General features: G+C 48.6%; 1 protein-coding gene across 2 annotated transcripts in view; it reads left to right on the top strand.

Annotated features, from left to right (window-relative positions):
- The first annotated feature begins 264 nt into the window (after positions 1-264).
- Positions 265-18862, top strand: part of LOC309378607 (solute carrier organic anion transporter family member 1C1-like) — a 37021-nt gene continuing 18423 nt past the window's right edge. The window contains exons 1-7 of one of the 2 annotated variants that reach the window (XM_081926983.1): positions 265-783; positions 9730-9875; positions 10097-10238; positions 10352-10484; positions 11375-11502; positions 14311-14457; positions 15855-15953. In XM_081926983.1, coding sequence (XP_081783109.1) covers positions 9765-9875; positions 10097-10238; positions 10352-10484; positions 11375-11502; positions 14311-14457; positions 15855-15953 — 760 coding nt within the window. In that variant the 5' untranslated portion in view covers positions 265-783; positions 9730-9764. Of the gene's footprint in view, positions 784-9725; positions 9876-10096; positions 10239-10351; positions 10485-11374; positions 11503-14310; positions 14458-15854; positions 15954-18862 lie in introns of both variants that reach the window. The other variant, XM_081926984.1, reaches the window with a different exon arrangement.

Here is an 18862-nt window from a genome sequence, read left to right as displayed (position 1 = left end):
TGAGGTCCTCAGCTGTTATCTCGCAAGCCACAATTGGGTCACAAGGACAGCATGTTAAAACACGCCGGAGAGAAGGCTGTGCCTTGTTTCTGCTTCAGATATAATTTAGCAAGCTTCATCTTACAAGCCGCAATTGATTCATGTGAGCAACAAGGCAGGCTTGTGTCTCTCCTGAAACCGCATGACCTCTGGCTTGCAATGTACTCTAGCAGTGCGATATGCTCCCAAAACTCTAGACGTAAGTCTTTCTGCAAAAACTTCTGCCTACTTAAATTTTGTTTGCTCGTTTTTTTCTGCTCTGGCCTCCAGCCAGGGTGACAAATACACCCATTCTCCGTGGATTTCATGAGACGATCACCTGTCTTTGTAGAGGGAACAGTTCCACCTTCTCTTCCACCTGATGCCTTCAGGACTGAAGAACTTCCAGGATCCCACCCCTCCTTCCCTGCCTTCTATTCTCCTTTCCTTTTTCAAAAAGGACAGGAAACCTTGAAAACATGTGGTTTCTTTGGAATAGCTCGGCTTGCTAACTTTGCGGGCAACTTGCCAGCTTAGCAGCCGTGAGATAATCTGCAGTTCATTTGAGCAAGCAGCAGCAGCAACAACAACAGAAAATGCCTTTGCGTTGGTGGTTATAGGGGAATTTGGGAAGCCAGTTGTGTTGCAACACGGTGGGCTGGTCTCCACCTTTTAAAGGAGGCTGGTCCCTGACAGTGACGTTGAGCTCTCTTCTCCTTGCTCCAGAAGCAACAAGGAACATTGCTTGACTGACCAGGGGTCCAAGTAAGTTCTCTCTCTCTGCTTCTGCCCAGCTCTTTCTGTCGCTTCCATTTAATGCTCTGAGGAATGTGTTGCTGAGCAAATGCATGATGACCTCTTGACTGAGCTTCGCTTTAAATGGACAGGGGACTGTTGTTCTTTCCGTCCTCCAAAAGCCTCTTTTTTTAGCATGCTCATGAATTGTGACTTGATCAGGCCTCTCGGCCACTGTTTGTTGTCTTATTTTTAAATGCCTATTTTTATGTTACTTGCTCAGCAAGGGCAGAACCCTTGCCTTGCATGGAGAAGGTCCCAGGTTGAGTTCTCAGAGACCCTCTGCCAGTCAGTGCAAGCTATATAGAGCTGGGTGTTCTCTGTATAAGGGAGCTTCCCCATGTTCTTTGGAGGGAAAGATCTGTAGCTCAGTGAGAGAGCATGCAGGAGATCCCAGATTCAATCCCTGACACCTCCAGCTATGACTGGGAATGTCCCTTGCTGGAAACCCTGGAGAGATGCTGCCAGTCAGTGTGGACAATATTGAGTTAGGTGGACCAATGGTCTGAGTCAGGATAAGGCAGCTTCCTTTGTTATGAATATCGATGCAAACTAGAACTGCCCCGGTTTCCAGTCTGTTCAATTCAAAACGTAGGGGCTTATCTTTGAACCTGAGACCCTGAGACCTGCCAGTAGGGCTGTGCTGAGGAATTGCAATTCTGTGGATTGAAATGCACAAATCTGCAGATCCGGAATGGAATCATTCTTCAGATTTTGCACCTGTTTGCACTTCTTGGTGGGAGAGCATGCACACAAAAATGAGAAAAATAAATAGGCAACGTTTTGAAGAAAAGAAGGAGAAAAACCGGCTGCGTTCTGTTGGCCAATCCCCTTTAAATCATGCAGGATTATTCATTGACTGATAGTCTCCAAATTCAGGGGCAGAATGACCCTGGAACCTGATTGTTGGGGCACTGGCATGATCAGGTAAGGACTTTGGGGCAGGTGTCCAGAGTCCAGCACAATGAGTAGGAAGGCCACCAAATTAATTGGTTCTGGTTTACCACTTTTTGGAGTAAGTTAAAAAAAAAACAACCCATCTAAATCAGGGGCATGAAACCATGCAGTCCAAAGTTTGGAATCATAAAGCAAAGGGGGGAGGAGAGAAAGGAAACCAAAGGTGGTTGAACCAGCCTTGCGCCAGGCAGATGTAGGGCAGAGCAGTATTTTATTTCCTATTTATTGATTTCATGAGATTTGTATCCCGCTAGATTGCAAAACCAACCAACCTCAAAGCAAAAAGAATAGAGCAATATTATTAATTGAAACAATTAGAACATTCAAAGAATTAAAACCAGCAATAAACTAAAAACACACCAGCATTGTAAACATCCAGATAGGTTTGTCTAAACCAAAAAGTTTTTAGCAGGCACCAAAAAGAATACAGTGAAGGCTCCTGCCTACTATCAAGTGGCAGTGAGTTCCAAAGTGCTGCTAGGCTAAAAGATGGGTTTCTTATACAGTGGTACCTAGGTTACATACGCTTCAGGTTACATACGCTTCAGGTTACACACTCCACTAACCTAGAAATAGTGCTTCAGGTTAAGAACTTTGCTTCAGGATAAGAACAGAAATCAGGCTCTGGAGGCATGGCGGCAGCAGGAGGCCCCATTAGCTAAAGTGGTGCTTCAGGTTAAGAACAGTTTCAGGTTAAGTACGGACCTCTGGAACGAATTAAGTACTTAACCCGAGGTACCACTGTAGTACAAAGTGACTTTTGAACTCCTATCCCTTCCCAGGGATTGTGTGGAGTGGTGTCCATTGGGAGGGTGGAAGACCAACAGTAGGTGGAGCCAAAACCAACGAGAAGAGAAGCCAACTGATTTTAGTCTTGTCTCCATCCTCCTTGCCTGCTGAGTTCTGCAGAGGGCAATCTGCAGGGGGCAGGACCCCATCCCTGGACTTGCTGAAAGTAAGAAGGGAGGCAGCAGTTGGTGGGGCAGAACCTTGTTCACCCAAGTAGTCCAGCCTCCATGCAATGATTTCCTCACCATGGGCAATGGCAGAAGAGATATTCATTATGCCGGCTCCAGGGTTGCTGTGGTTTCCTTCTTGATTTGAAGGCAGGTTTAGGGGAAGTTATAGGTACTTTATAGAATCATAGAATTGCAGAGTTGGAAGGGATCCCAAGGGTCATGTAGTCCAACCTCCTGCAATGCAGGAATCTTTTGCCCAACATGGGACTCGAACCCATGGCCGTGAACTTAAGAGTCTCATACTCTACCAACTATCTGCTTAATTTCTTTCTCTGCATCCAAGGAGGAAGGTCTAATGCTACATTTGGCCCTTGTGACACCATCTCAGGAACCGTGGGTTGAGTTACCTAGATGTGTCACCATTTGTAAAGCACTCACATGATTATTTGATTAAGCGGTATACAAATCTTGCTTGTGTATGGGTATTGCTTGCTGGCTTCCCACAGGCAATTGGTTTGTTATTGTGAAAACAGGATGCTCGACTAGATTGGAGCACTGGCCTGATCCAGCAGGGGTTTTCTTATTTCTTATTTTCTTACCAAAGTGCTGCACCAATAAGTACAAAATAACCCCTCTGCAGCACCACAAATCCAACTCAGTGGTGTAATGTTGGAAAATGTCAATCACTTCTCCTACCTAGGCAGTTATCTTTCCACAAGGACCAACATTGATGCTGAAATCCAGTGTCACCTGAGCTCTGCGAGTGCGGCTTTCTCCCGATTGAAGTGCAGAGTGTTTGAGGACCAGGACATTCGTAGGGAAACCAAAATGCTTGTTTACAAAGCTGTAGTACTGCCAACCTTACTATATGCTTGTGAAACATGGACCACTTATAAATGCCATCTCCAACTCCTCGAAAGATTCCATCAACAGTGTCTCTGAAAAATTTTACACATCACTTGGGAAGACAGGTGAACTAATATCAGTGTACTGGAAGAGGCAAAGATCACCAGTGTTAAAGCAATGATTCTTCAACATCAACTTCGTTGGACTGGTCATGTTGTGTGGATACCTGATGATTGTCTTCCAAAGCAACTACTCTATTCCCAACTTAAAAATGGAAAGCGTAATGCTGGTGGTCAACAAAAGAGGTTTAAAGACTGTCTCAAGGCAAATCTAAAGAAATGTAGTATAAACACTGACAACTGGGAAACACTGGCCTGCGAGCGCTCCAGTTGGAGAACAGCCTTTACCAAAGGTATCATGGGCTTTGAAGACACTCGAACTCAGGACACAAGGGAGAAATGTGCTAGGAGGAAGAAGGAACACTTGGCAAGTCCACACCATGATCAACTCCCACCCAGAAACCAATGTCCCCACTGTGGAAGGACGTGTGGATCCAGAATTGGCCTCCACAGTCACTTACGGACTCATTGTTAAAAATGTGTTTATGGAAGACAATCTTACTCGGCTATGAGTGATCGCCAAAGAAAGAAAGAAGACACTAAATAAGAATAAGGAAATAATATTATTGACAGGGGGAAGCGAGCAGCAATGGGAACTCTCACTTCATTTAGAGAAAAAAATAGAAACTGCTTAATTGATCAAACAAACCAACTTGTAAGTGGTTGACATAAACCAATTATTAATAATACACAAATGCACAAATAATACACAAATATTTAAAACAAGCATAAAGAGCTAAATTATAACACTTGCCTTTGTGCCCTCCTTGTGGGAGCCCCAGAGGCATTTGGATGGTCATTATTGGCAGTGGCGTAGCGTGGGGGGTGCAGGGGGGGCCGGCCGCACCGGGCTCAACATCTGGGGGTTAGGGAAATCCACGGGTTAGGGGGCGCAAATCTATGGGTTAGGGGGCGCAAATTACTTGCCTTGCCCCGGGTGCTGATAACCCACGCTATGCCACTGATTATTGGAGACTGGATTAGAAGGGCATTTTGTCTCATTTAGCTGCAGTTTTATAAGTGCAAGAGGTTCCTCCTTGTTTCCCCCCCTCCACACCATTCATGATATTTATAGAGATTTTTAGAACTTGACAATTGGACGAAGAGGAAGAATGACTTACAAGGCATGTTAGAGAATTCTGAAGAAAATAGAAAGGGAAGTAGATGTTGGCTTATTCTCTCTGAAGGCAGCCCTGTTTAGGGAAGCTTTTAATGTTTAATAGGTTATTGTATTTTAATATTCTGTTGGAAGCCGCCCAGAGTGGCTGGGGAAACCCAGCCTGATGGGCGGGGTATAAATAAGTTGTTGTTGTTGTTGTTGTTGTTGTTGTTGTTGTTACCAGAGCAGAAATCAGTGCAGGGAATATGAACAGTATTTTCTGTGGTGTTGCTTTCAGTCTGCAGAGTTGATTGTGTTCCCCAACCCGACCCCAGATCTGCATTGTGCTTCCTTTGCATTGTGTTGAAAGGGGTGCAATAACACAAAGACAATGTAACTTGCACAAATCGAGCCATTTTGCCATAGTGGACAGCGAGATTAAGAATGCAGGTTTTTGGCCTAAGACGAACTGCAGTGGAATGGAAACGGTGCTGAATGCAATGAGAACATGGTGGAATGGAAACATGCCTGCTTAGGAGGCTACATGCAAGTCCTAGCAATGGTCATTTGGGTCATCCCATTCACACACGCAAGCTATTTCACAATGCAGTGGCTAACCTGCATGTGGAAAGCGGTCTTGGCTTAGGCAGAAAAACATTTGTTTTGATCCAGCAAAGCCTTTGAGGCTGTAGTATACACCTGAAGCACCGCACCTGAAGCAAAATGCTAGTTTTTTTGTTGTTTAGTCGTTTAGTCATGTTCGACTCTTCGTGACCGCATGGACCAGAGCACGCCAGGCACTCCTGTCTTCCACTGCCTCCTGCAGTTTGTTCAAACTCATGCTGGTAGCTTTGAGAACACTGTCCAACCATCTCGTCCTCTGTTGTCCCCTTCTCCTTGTGCCCTCCATCTTTCCCAACATCAGGGTCTTTTCCAGGGAGTCTTCTCTTCTCATGAGGTGGCCAAAGTATTGGAGCCTCAGCTTCCGGATCTGTCCTTCCAGTGAGCACTCAGGGCTGATTTCCTTCAGAATGGAGAGGTTTGATCTTCTTGCAGTCCATGGGACTCTCAAGAGTCTCCTCCAGCGCCAGAATTCAAAAGCATCAATTCTTCGGCGATCAGCCTTCTTGATGGTCCAGCTCTCACTTCCATGCATCACTACTGGGAAAACCATAGCTTTAACTATACGGAGAGAACAGACCGACCACATGACATTCACACCTCTGTTTTCCTACAGAGGAACATCTTGGGGTGGGGGCACTCAGGAAGAACAGTAGCGGGGGCTGCCACCCGCACTCCTCAGCATCTTCTGCTTAAGGCAGGTCGCTTCACTTTGGCTAATGGTAGAGGAGGCCCTGGTTATCATGATCCTGAGCCGATGTAATCCCTCCCAGTCCCCTCCCATGGAGAGATAAAACAGTCCCTCTGCAAATCGCCCTTCTGAGTTGCTGCAAGGGTCAGGGCACTTCACACATGGTGCTGTTACGGGAATGACTGTGGGTGTTCCCTGGTGAGAGCAGGGAGGTCCAGGGGTGGGGAGAGCTAGCCTTTTCCTTCTTTTTAGCCTGAGCTTCATTTGAGAGCGAGAGCAGCAGAGGAGAGAGCAATACTACTCCCTATAAATACATACTTGGCATAATTAGTAGGTAGAAGTGGTTCTCTCTGGAATTTCTGTATTTCTGGTCTATGTAATTCCCCACATGTTTTCTGCTTCGGTTTCTATTTATGTTTAAAGAGATACTTATCTAATTGTAATCTGTGGGACTTTAACATGTGGATTCTTTTGCTTGTACATTGTGTATTCTTTGTGATTTTCTTTTTAGGGTGTTGCAAATCCTCTCAGAGATTTTCTGTGCAATATGGAGCAGATTCCTAAATAAAGAATCCTGCTTTTCTAATAATAATAATAATAATAATAATAATAATAATAATAAAAACCCATCCAAGTCAGCAGTCATCATATAACATCTTGCGTCAATTGTTACTATTTGTTAGATGTAGCTTGTGTTTTTAGTTGTGATAATATTTTGTTTGCTTTTGAAATGTTTAGAGTTTGTTTAATTTTTTTAAAAAATACTGAGTTCCTTTGGAAGGAAGGGCTGGACAAAAATCTAACGAAACAGAAGTGCTGAAGAGTTCTGTGAAGCATCTGAACCTTGCCAATTTTTTAATTTTTTATCTTGAGCAGAATTCGGGTGCATTCCTGCCCTCTGCTGAAATGCAGCGACAATTGTGCTGTTAAGCCATTCAAAGAAGGGGAGGAAGGAATTGAAGTGGGAAGAAAAGGAGGGCTGGTCAAAATGTTTAAAATTAAAAAATTTTAAGAGGTCAGATTCCCTGGCTGGTTAATCATCAGCAGGAGATAAAGGGACCCAAAGTGTGTTTGCTCTGCATTGCAACTGAAGTTTGTTTAAAAGGTTAAAACTCTTGCATACAAAATGCTGACGTGGCTGAATTTTGAAGGCACAGAACTGTGAAGTCAGTCCTTTTTTGGCTACAAGCAGAATTATAAATAGTTGTTTTTTTTAAGAGAGCTACTTGGCAACAGGAGCTGGTCAAAATAAACCCCAGCTCCAGAGCTGAAACTGACACAAGCTCAAAAAAGAACAGTTGGTATCTTGGGAACTTGCTGCCGTGGGATACTTTAATGGCAATTTTTAATGCTATCCTATGCAGAACTGAGCCTTGACGTTTAGCTATTGGTATGAGGGCTTTTTTTTAATGTAATACACCATACATACAAAGGCAGAAGAGAAAAGAGAGTACAGGGGTACCTCCAGTTACGAACGGGATCTGTTTCGAAAGCCTGGCCATACCCTGAAAATTTCGTAACTGGAGGCACCCTTCTGCACATGTGTGTGGCGCAATTGAGTGCTTCTGTGCACATGCACGGTGTGCAGAGCGCTTCTGCGCATGCGGCGAAACCCAGAAGTATACACTTCCAGGTATGCCGCGTGCGCAACCCGAGGATTATGTTGCGTGCCGAGGTCCTCAGGCCCACCCCAATAACTCACACATCACACAGAATTTTTTGTTTAAGATTTTTGGCATAATTTTGGCCACAACTTTATTGAAATACAAATTTGTGAGTGGTTGCTTAGGCATTGGTTGTGACTATCTGCCCCCACCATGGGGGACAGACTGACATTCCGCACGATGCGAAAGTCAGAATGGGGGAATACACTTGGGGGTTACGCGGAGCAGGGAACCTGCCCTCACCCCAAATGCAACCAGGAGCTCATTGCTATGGCCCAAGCCCCCTTGGCGGAGTGGACAAGCAATAGTTAGCCCCCAATTCCTTTAACGGAATCCCTTGCAGCAGCAGCATTAGAGGGGCAGGCACTCAACCTACCAAGGTTAGGCACTCAACCACTTCCCCTCAACCAACCGAACCATAAACCAATGCCTAACCGCAACCTTACAAGTTGTGACGATTTGCTACGCAGTAGGCAAAAACCAAATGGCCCCAGCCAATCAGCCAGATGGACAAAATTCCTACCAGGCCCCTGCCCCAAGAGCTGACGACCCCATGACAGGCATAGCAAGGTCAAAGCGAACAACCCTAATTCTAGGGAGGGGGGGACGGGCAATCCGATGCACAGGCGAAAAGAGGAAGCCCTAGCCTCGTGCAAGGAGTTTTAGCATTTCTGGCCAACAAATGGCAACATTAACTTCTTCCCAACAACAAGGGAAGCCCCAATCGCATCAGTGGCCAACGATCAATTAGCCTGCCCCCAACTTTGGAGTGTCCTGGCGGCCCCCACTGCAACACGTGCTCTCCATGGAGGAGATCACGCTTTACCCGAAGGTAACGTAACCCGAGGGTCCACTGTACACTGGCAGCATGTGCCGAGTCTATTACCTGGACATCAACAGTCCCATACTGTACTGTTAAAATAATTACTGTACCACAAAGTTATCCAGAGTTGCATTTATATCTCAGGAGGCAAACTTGGTGAGAGAGAGCAATCAAAACAAATTTAGTTGGAATTAAGGGTGGCAAACAGTTCTCCCTTTCCCATAAAATTTTATGGAAGCTATTTCATAATTCAATATGGTGGTACCTCAGTTTTTGAACGTAATCCGTTCTGGAAGACGGTTCGACTTCTGCAACGTTCGAAAACCGAGGCGCAAAGGGCAGTCTGCAAATTTAATTGAGAAAATTGAGAAACACTCAGCGGAAGCCATTTGACTTTTGGGGCATGTTTAAAAACGGAAGGATTAACTTCCAGGTTTTCGGCGTTGAAAAACCGAAACATTCGATTTCCGAGATGTTCGAAAACCGAGGTACCACTGTACTAATTTAAATAAAAACAAAAAGGAAAAGAAAAGAGAAAAGAAAAGAAAATGCAAAGTCTTAACTCTCGTCTCACACAGAAAGGGGTGGAGCCTCACAGCTTTCACTTGGGAGCTTCCCTTTCTTCTCCCGGTCTCCTACCCTGGAAGATCTTCCCCTTCCTTGCGTCTCACCTCCTAAGGGTGACAGGCAATTAAACCGAGCAGTCAATAACGAGATTCCTTTTGTGCCGGGGATTCTTCCAGGGTCTGCTTGCCAATGGGAAGCAGGGCTTGAGCAAACGGTGAAGGGGTGTGCAACCAAAAAGCAAACAATTGCAAAAACAGACAACAGGTACAGCTCTTACCTGTGTCCAGAAAGCTACTTTCCAGCCACCCAAAAGTGGCTGCACATCTCTGTGTTCTCTATTCAGGCAAGCATAAAGCTGACACTACCAGGACCTCTGACAGAGGCAGCCTGTTGATGTGACATTGCTCTGTGTAAACAGCTGAGGAGGCTCAGATCCAAATCCAGATTGCTGGTTCTTCTGTTTTGCATCCTAAACTGAAGCCATGCTGAAGGTTGGGACTCAGTCCAATACATGAAGTGCTATCACTAAGGAAATGACATAGCTGTTGTTCCTATTTCCCCCCCAGACAGAAAGGTCTGTGTTCCCAAGCTAGAAGATCGGCGTCATGGATGGAAAAATGGTTCTGCAGCAAGCTAAAGACAACCCCCCATTCTTGGACAAAAGCCATGGGTCGCATCTGGTGAAGAGAGCGTGTCTCCCTGTTTCAAAGCTAAAGGTAAAAACCTCCCTTTCTCTGCAACAAATGGCCAAAAAATTCCAGATGGTTCAAAAGCATGGTCCCTAGCCTTGTCTCCCTCTATTTTCCTTCCACATATTAAATTGTAAGCTCCTTGAGGCCAGAGACTTGTCTGTTTTTATCTCTGTGGTTGAGATGTTATACTATCTTGAGAAAATAGCTCCTTTGTCAACTCACGTTTTCCTTTGTGTTTCCCCCAGATATTCCTCGGGGCGCTGTCATTTTCCTTCTTCTCCAAAGCATTTACGGGAAGCTACATGAAGAGTGTGATGACTCAGATTGAGAGGAGATTTGAAATCCCATCGTTTGTGGTCGGACTGATCGATGGAAGCTTTGAGATAGGTATACCTGTCCCCCCCCCCCCACAAGAGGTAACCTACTGTAGTTTCACAGTGGAAAGGCCTTCTGCCTCTCCCTGCCCCCTGGAATTCATCACATCTCTTCTCCTGATGTAGGAAACTTATTGGTGCTGATCTTGGTGAGTTACCTGGGCCCGAAAGTTCATCGTCCAAAGGTTATTGCGGTTGGGTGCCTCATCATGTCCCTGGGATCATTTGTGTCAATTGTGCCTCACTTCATAATGGGGCGGTAAGTAAAGCATTAACAGTTACCAACATTAGCATTCTTAGGGAAATGCCTGTCACCAGGAAGAGTGGTCCATGGGCTAAGACAGATGAGCATCAAAAAGAGGACCAGAGTGTTGTAAATGCTTTGTAGAGGGAAGGACTATAATTAAGCAGCAGATCAATTCTCAGCATCTCAATGTTGGACTGAGTGGAGTCAACCATATCTGAAGCCTCAGAGAGTTTCTGCTGGGCAGTGCAGACATTTGTTTTGGCCCTGTGTTGTTGGCAGGGGATGCTTGGATATCATGCACTTCATTGGGGCTCTGCTGGAGAAGTTTGGGCGTACCAAATACCAAGGATAGCCATTGGGCATGGCAGCGTTTGGGCTGTTGTCGAGAAGCCTTGGTTGTGAGGTCATGGGCATAGGCCCCAAAGTCTGGTTGCGATGGCACTGCTCCCGCAAGGAAACCAGGACATAAAATTAGTAAATAACTAAATAAATAACATTTCCTAACTTTTTGGAAAAGAGCAGTGCACCATTCTTATGACATTGCACCATTTGCCATGAAGCAACCATCAATTGTCTCATTGCCTCACAAAGCAGCTGCCAATAGGGTTGTAGTAGACCATCTGCTTCACATGTAGAAGATACCATGTTCAATTTTCAGCGGCATTTCCGGGTCGGGCTGGGAGGAACACCCTGCCTGCTGAGCTAGATGGATACAATGCTTTAACTCAATATAAGTTAGCTCCTGTGCTCCTATGTACCACTCAAAATTAAAGGGTATTAATAGTATCATCATCATCATCATCATCATCATCATTATTATCATCATTGTTGTTATTAACAAATATTTTTAAACCCTTCCATGTTTCCATCACACGGCATTTGTTTCTTCCTTCTTTTTAAAGTTACAATTACAAGAGCATTGCGGTTTCTGTGACCAATTCTTCTGCGAGTGTGTCGGCTTGCTCAACAACCATTCCTCCCCACCACGTGATAGACGACTTGGAAAGTTTTCAAAATGCAAGTGCTCTTGGTAAGCAAAACTTTGGTGGCTCCCGAGGTGGGCTGTGTCCCAGTCTCTTGGTGTGCACATGAAGGACATAATTTCATCATGTAGACTTATAGTCTCTCTCATGCCCCGACACCTTTTGGGCAGGTTGCTGTATGGCCTTATGCCATCAACACCTCTTTATGTAGCAATTGGTACTGTGATTTTTCAGGCTGAACAATTCATATTCTCTCGCAACAACCCTCTAATATCAGTCTCTATTGTAACCATGTTCCCAATAAGAGAACTACCCCTGTATGAAACGATGGTTGCATATGCACCATTCATTCAAACCTAACACCTCCCAACCCCTCAAAATCTGTAGTTTACCCCCACAGAGCTACAATTACCATTTTCTGGAAATTTTAATAAATATTATTTTTTTAAAAATACAATTACCAGCACCCTTAACAAACTACAGTTCTCGGAATTCTTTGGGGTTTTGAATGTGTGTGTTTTGAATGTGCTTTAAATGTATTGCTGAATGCACATTGATCTCTGAGCAGCAAGAGACTTCAGCGGTTTCTGTGCTTACCCAGGTGAAGGCCAATGGAAATGCGGGTGTCTTTGGGATATATGCCTTTATTTGCACATCTATACAACCCAAGCATGGTATGGAGGGGCTCACAGCATTCACACCCTAACTGATCTTGCTTCCTCATCTGGTTAGCCCCAAGCCCCTACTTTGGGTCTCCAGCTTCCAGCACCAGCCAAAACTCACACAGCTCCACTTGGCCTATTGTTCTCCATCCCAGGATTGACGTGGCTTGAGCCAAGTGAGGTGAGGAAAGGCCCACCCATTTGTCTCTATGGCAACATGTCTTTGGACATGTAAACTGTGGTACTTAACTGGACAGCTACAGCATGACCATTCCCTTAGCAAAGGAACTAGATAGACCTGTTTACCAGCTTTCCTCTTATACATCCTACCTGCACAGGATACAGGATTGCAGCTTTGGAAGGGACTGCTGGGTATCATCCAGACCAGCAGTTACAATCGATTTGTGCCCTCCGCTGCTGCTACAGTTGCTATTACAGTTGCTCCTCTTCAATATTGCTTGCCGGACCAAGGCTTTCAGTTTTCAGCGTCCAGGTTTGGCTGGCGTTGAACATCTGTAGCTGAAAAATCTGTTTCCCATCGTCATTCTCTTTAACTGGTCGAGTGTCCACAGTGCACTTTGCGAGCTCCTTTTTTTCTAACAGCAAACTTAGATGGCTGAGAGCCGGCAGGATTTAAGCCAGAACCAGGTCACTGGGGAACAAGCAGACTTATGGGGAACTCCAAGGTTTACAGGAATATAAAAAAACCAAAATAAAAAGTCGGGAAACAGATCTGCAGGGGGAAACAAAAGCAAAAGGCTCAGTGAAGACTCCGCACATTCAGTGCTCATGGAATAGTGATAGTACAAGCAACTTTTCTTCTTCTTTGTCTCTTTGACTTTGTTTCTGTAGTTGTTCTTGCTGCTGTCCCAGCCTTTGGTCACTAAGCAGAAGCATGCAATTGGGTGGGTGAGGCAAAAGAGGGCAGAACAGCAAATGCTCGTTGCACCTCTGTACAGTAGGCTAGTTTCTACACGCACACCAAGACACACCTGTATCCTCACCCAAGCAAGCAAGTAGCGTGATCAAAGTTCAGGGACACATTCCACACAGGCAAAAACACCCATGGATGGTACAAGGGAGACAGCAATGGGATGTGGCTTGGGGAGAGTCACTTGGAGGGCCACATTTGACACCCAAGCCAGTCATTTCCCATTAGGCTAAGGGGCTAACCCTACACAGAGGTCGGCAACCTAAGGCCCATGGGCCAGAAGTGGCCCACGGAGACTATTTAACTGGCCCACGAGCTGTCCCCAAACCGAGCCACTCGCTTGGCAAGTCCCCATGCGCTGTGCTAAACTGGTGCAGCGTGGCGCGGGGACTCTCTTCCACGGCTCTGGAAATTGCTTCTGCGCGTCCCCAGACACCAAAAATAACGTCTGCATATGTCCGCGGCACCAGAAATCAATTCTGTGCATGCCCAGATGCCAAAAATCGCCCCTGCAATTTTCACCATCTGGGCATATGCAGAAGCGATTTTTGGCGCCCCGGATATGTGCAGACGTGATTTTGGGCATTGCACTGTGCTGGTCTGGCCCATGGAGGATCTCCACGGGAGTGATCCAGCCCATGCCCAATAAGCCTTGCCGCCCCCTGCCCTAGGCAAACCCAAAGTCCCTAAGCTGGTTGGATGGCACCTTGGACGCCTCCTTCCAGCAACTCCTGCAGCCAAGCTGGTGCCAAGCATCTTGCTCTGCTTTCCTTTGGGCTACATCACTGATGCCGAGAGGGGCGTCTTGTCATCTGGGCATCCCAGGACCTGCATACACACTGCCCAGGCTTGCGCCCAGGGGAGGTCACTTTGGTGCTGCTAAGGCAGCAAAAACAACATGGGAGGCAGCAGTTATGAGTTATCAGTTTCTGCAGCCACAGCAGATGCTGTGATCCATAGACTCTCCTTCCTTGGATGTTTTTAAGCAGAGGTTGGGTGGCCATTTGCCATGGATGCTTTAGCTGAGATTCCAGCATTGCCCCATGGGGTCCCTTCCATCTCTACAGTTCTGTGAGACAGGTGCTCTAGATTTCATTGGTGCAATGGCACGGCAGTGGCAGTCCACCTTTTGCTCTGTGCCACCTCCACAGTTTGCATCTCTGCCCCCCTGACCCTTCGAAGCTGCCAATAGCCCTGCAAGGGAAAACGAATAGGGCACAGCAGATTCGTTCACCAAGCTGTGTGCCATCCTTTGCCCGCAGGCTGTGAAAAATCGACGAGCTCCTACCTGTGGCTGTTTGTCCTTGCTGGGAATATTCTTCGTGGAATCGGTGAAGCTCCCGTGATGCCCCTGGGGCTGTCGTACATCGATGATTTTGCCACGGAACAAAACTCGGCCTTTTACATAGGTAAAATAAGCGAGGCGATCCCATCCCATTAAAGATCAGAACTGGGTTGAAAAGCAGCCTTCCGAAGGTCTGCATCGTCTTACCAGCTCTTGGCTGTTTCTTGGTTGCTTTAAAATATCTTAAGGCTGTTTATATTCTGGTTTAAAATATTTGTGCCTTCTTAAGGCAGCTTAAGAATGCATATCAACCACTGAGGCAAACTGATAAAAAAGTGAGCAAAATTCGTGTGGAGAGGCAAGGGCCTCGTATTCCTGCTCCCTGCCTCATTTGCAGCTTTTGATCAAAGAAGGCATTTTGTCAGGTTTCTGAAAAATAAAATTGGGGGAACTATCATTGGGTAGCAATGGAGAGCCTCACAGTGGCCTCCAATTGCTAGCTGCCATCCTTTCTACCCCAGAATGACACATGACTTCCCCCAAATAAGCAGCAATTCCCAACACATTGGAAAGACTGCTTCCCTAAAAAATAATAATCCAGGGAAGAGTAATGTATGGTGTGGATTTGACCCGAGTCATGGGATAGCATTGCTCCAAGGTGGGGTACCTGGGATTGTATTGAGATGATGGTTTTTAGTGGAGACTACCATTCTTTTTAGGGACACGGGTGGCGCTGTGGGTTAAACCACAGAGCCTAGGACTTGCTGATCAGAAGGTTGGCGGTTCGAATCCCCGTGACAGGGTGAGCTCCCTTTGCTCGGTCCCTGCTCCTGCCAACCTAGCAGTTCGAAAGCAAAGTGCAAGTAGATAAATAGGTACCGCTCCGGTGGGAAGGTAAATGGCGTTTCCGTGCACTGCTCTGGTTCGCCAGAAGCAGCTTAGTCATGCTGGCAACATGACCTGGAAGCTGTACGCCGGCTCCCTCGGCCAATAAAGCGAGATGAGCGCCGCAACCCCAGAGTCGGCCACGACTGGTCCTAATGGTCAGGGGTCCCTTTACCTTTACATTCTTTCCCCCCAGAACCCCAGTTGGAAATAAGCACTCCCCATCCCCCAAACACAACAACACCTGTGTAATTGGATGGAGATCCACTTCACCTTTTGAAGGTCTCAACACAGCATTTCCCAAAGACTTTTGGCTGCATTCCCACTCTCACTTACCTGGAAGAATTGATCCACTGAACTTCTAGGGCTTCTTTCAGATGAGACATATATAGGATTGCATTCTGGGTCTTTGATCAGGTTGGGATTGCTTTCTGGTAGGGCAGAGAGGGGCCCCGGCAGGTCGCTCTGATTCCCCACCCTGTTCTTCTGCAATGCGGACAGCAGATGACCCAGACTTTTGCCCAGCCTTCTACCCTGGCAGAGAGTAGCATGCCCAAAGATCGCCTCTTCTCTTCATAGATAATCTTTTGCATGCACTGTAAATAAGTCACTGTGCTGCTGTGTGATCTTTTACAGGAATAGTGAGAGCGCTGGGAATGTTTGGACCCTCAGCTGGCTTTCTGCTTGGATCCTACTGTGCTAATCTGTGGGTTGACATTGGACTGGTAGATACTGGTAAGGAACAAATACCCATAATCATATCCAGTGTTTCGTCTCTGTTAACGTTGACTCTCCTGTCCAGCGAGTGCTGAGTGCCAATTGTCCTCTTCTGCTGTGGCTTGGTAGCAATTGTCAGGCCAGACCCTAGACCAGTGTTTCCCAACCGGTGTTCCGCGGCACACCAGTGTGCCGTGAGACCTTGCCTGGTGTGCCGCGGGAGGGAGGCGGGAGAGGGAACTCCCCCCCCGCGCGCAAGGCTTGCGGGCGGCAGCCTGCAGCGCGGAGCGCGGGGGGGCCCTTTGGAAGACGCCCCGTGCTTCGCGCAGCTGTCCGCAAGCCTTGGGCGCCTGGGGGAACTCCCCCCCCCGCGCAAGGCTTGCGGGCGGCAGCCTGCAGCGCGGAGCGCGGGGCGCCCTTTGGAGGAGGCTGCGGAGGGTGGCACGGAGCTGCCTGCGCTCCAGGGCTTCTTGCAGCTCCGCGCCACCCCCCCGATCCCGGCGCGAAGCCGCGCGGGGCTGCGGAGGGTGGTGCGGAGCTGCCTGTGCTCCAGGGCTTCTTGCAGCTCCGCGCCACCCCCCGGATCCCGGCGCGAAGCCGCGCGGGGCTCCGGAGGGTGGCGCGGAGCTACCTGGGCTCCAGGGCTTCTTGCAGCTCCGCGCCACCCCCCGGATCCCGGCGCGAAGCCGCGCGGGGCTGCGGAGGGTGGTGCGGAGCTGCCTGCGCTCCAGGGCTTCTTGCAGCTCCGCGCCACCCCCCGGATCCCGGCGCAAAGCCGCGCGGGGCTCCGGAGGGTGGCGCGGAGCTACCTGGGCTCCAGGGCTTCTTGCAGCTCCGCGCCACCCCCCGGATCCCGGCGCGAAGCCGCGCGGGGCTGCGGAGGGTGGTGCGGAGCTGCCTGCGCTCCAGGGCTTCTTGCAGCTCCGCGCCACCCCCCGGATCCCGGCGCAAAGCCGCGCGGGGCTCCGGAGGGTGGCGCGGAGCTACCTGGGCTCCAGGGCTTCTTGCAGCTCCGGGCCACCCCCCGGATCCCGGCGCGAAGCCGCGCGGGGCTGCGGAGGGTGGTGCGGAGCTGCCTGCGCTCCAGGGCTTCTTGCAGCTCCGCGCCACCCCCCGGATCCCGGCGCAAAGCCGCGCGGGGCTCCGGAGGGTGGCGCGGAGCTACCTGGGCTCCAGGGCTTCCTGCAGCTCTGCACCACGCTCTGGATCCTGGTGCGAAGCCGCGCGGGGCTCCGGAGGGTGGTGCGAAGCTGCCTGCGCTCCAGGGCTTCTTGCAGCTCCGCGCCACCCCCCGGATCCCGGCGCGAAGCCGCGCGGGGCTGCGGAGGGTGGTGCGGAGCTGCCTGCGCTCCAGGGCTTCTTGCAGCTCCGCGCCACCCCCCGGATCCCGGCGCGAAGCCGCGCGGGGCTCCGGAGGGTGGCGCGGAGCTACCTGGGCTCCAGGGCTTCCTGCAGCTCTGCACCACCCTCTGGATCCTGGCGCGAAGCCGCGCGGGGCTCCGGAGGGTGGTGCGAAGCTGCCTGCGCTCCAGGGCTTCTTGCAGCTCCGCGCCACCCCCCGGATCCCAGCGCGAAGCCGCACGGGGCTCTGGAGGGTAGCGCAGAGCTGCCTGCATCCCGAAGCCTGGTGCATGCTGAAGAGCGCCCCCGGGCTTCACGCACCTCTCCGCAAGCCTGGGGAGACCAGTGTGGCTCCCTAGGCTTGCGGATATCAGGCTGTTCTGGGGGCTGGGGTCGGGGGAAGCTTGGGCTTCCCCCGCGCCTGCCCCGTGCCTGGGGAGGGGAAAATTTTTTTTTTCTTTATTCTCCCCCCAAAAAATTAGGTGCGTCTTATGGGGCGGTGCGTCCTATGGGGCGAAAAATATGGTAGTCAATATAGGCACAGAGTTAAATTTTTTAACATTTTCTAATGGTGGTGTGCCTCGAGATTTTTTTCATGAAACAAGTGTGCCTTTGCCCAAAAAAGGTTGGGAAACACTGCCCTAGACAATCCCCAGTAGGTCCTTCTGGAGCCCTGAGCTCTGTCTCAGCAAAGGACCACAGCCATCAGAAGACTGAAGAAGGTGGGCAAGGCTTTGGGTTCCAGTGACTTCATCCCATGATGCAGAAAGGGACTGTTAGGAATTCACAAAATTAAGGTTCTCAGAGAGCTTCTCCACCCGCAGAACCAAAATGTGGACTTGCCCCTCTTTTCTCTCACCATTAATGTGGGGGGATGTGATCGCAGGACGCTCTTCCCCATCCCAGTTTTGTCCCAGGCCTCCCTGGGAATGTGGGCTTTTCCTATCCTTGGAAGATCTGCAGTGGCCAAGATTGAAAAGCCCTGCATTTAAAGGGTGGAAGTTCCAGGACAACACTGGGGTGTGTAGGATGTCTTGTGGATGTCCTTACATTAGTGGGGAGACAGGAAGGTCCACATTTTGCTGTGGTGTGGACAAACCCAGCATCCAACCAGCTCTCTTCCATCAGAGGAAAGCTGTATATTATCATCCATAGACACTTCCTAGAAGATTTACTATTGCACACAAATAAATTTCAGGCTTCCTGCTCAGACTCCCTGCTAAACTAAACTAAACTCCCATTTGTGGTTTTAAGTGCATTCTCCTACAATCTCTCCAGTTGCTGGATATTATCCTCTTAACCCTTCTCTGGCGCTAACACCCTCCATCTCCTAAATTCCTCACTTCCTACAGTGTTACCTCCACTCATAGCTGTCAACGTTTCCCTTTTTTTAAGGGAAATTCTCTTTTTCCAAATAGGATTCCTCGCAAGAAAAGGGGAAAGTTGACAGCTATGCCTCCACTTAGCCTGTCTCTCAGGCCCCATCTGCCCTATGCATTTGAAGCAATATTATAGCACTTTAAACAGCCATGGCTTCCCCTAAAGAATCCTGGGAGCTGTAGTTTGTTAACGGTGCTGAGACCTTC

This window comes from Podarcis melisellensis (assembly GCF_964234715.1).
Source record: "Podarcis melisellensis genome assembly, chromosome: 10".
Classification (NCBI taxonomy): Eukaryota; Metazoa; Chordata; class Lepidosauria; order Squamata; family Lacertidae; genus Podarcis; species Podarcis melisellensis.
Note: the sequence above shows the minus strand (reverse complement) of the source record. Positions and strands in the feature narration are given on the sequence as shown.